At 53.0% G+C, this 451-nt stretch overlaps 1 protein-coding gene across 1 annotated transcript in view; it reads right to left on the reverse strand.

Moving 5' to 3' along the window:
* Window positions 1-45: 45 nt before the first annotated feature.
* EMH_0081890 (uncharacterized protein) overlaps window positions 46-451 on the reverse strand; it is a gene marked incomplete at both ends in the record, with an annotated part of 881 nt that continues 475 nt past the window's right edge. The window contains one exon of the mRNA XM_013500450.1: window positions 46-373. Within this exon, the coding sequence (XP_013355904.1) occupies window positions 46-373 (328 nt within the window). The remainder of the gene's footprint in view (window positions 374-451) is intronic.

A 451-nucleotide genomic window follows, 5' to 3' on the forward strand; every position in this document is an offset into this window, starting at 1 on the left:
CTGTTGCTGCTAGTTCTACTGCGTCTACTACAGCTGCCGTTACTCCTATTGCTGCTCTTGCTGCTGCTGCTGCTCTTTCTGCTGCTGCTGCTGCTGCTGCTGCTGCTGCTGCTTGCTTACCGTCATTGTGTCTGCGCGCTGTGCTGCGAGGCTAACAACGGCCAGCAGCAGCCCGGGGGCCTCTACTTCTAGGTGGTATCCGAGAGCTTCATCAGCATGCTGCACCAGCAGCAGCATCTGCTGCTGCTGCTGCTGCTGCTGCTGCTGCTGCTGCTGCTGCTGCTGGGGGAGAGAAATACCTATCTCCCTCAGCAGCTGCTGCACCTCCTCTGCTTTTAGCTGCGCGCTGAAGGCCAGCCACCGCTGCCGGAGGCTGCACACAAACACAGTCCATATACACCCCAATATATATATATATATATATATATATATATATATATATATATATATA

This window comes from Eimeria mitis, genomic scaffold (genome assembly GCF_000499745.2).
Source record: "Eimeria mitis Houghton genomic scaffold, Emh_scaff5416, whole genome shotgun sequence".
NCBI lineage: Eukaryota > Apicomplexa > Conoidasida > Eucoccidiorida > Eimeriidae > Eimeria > Eimeria mitis.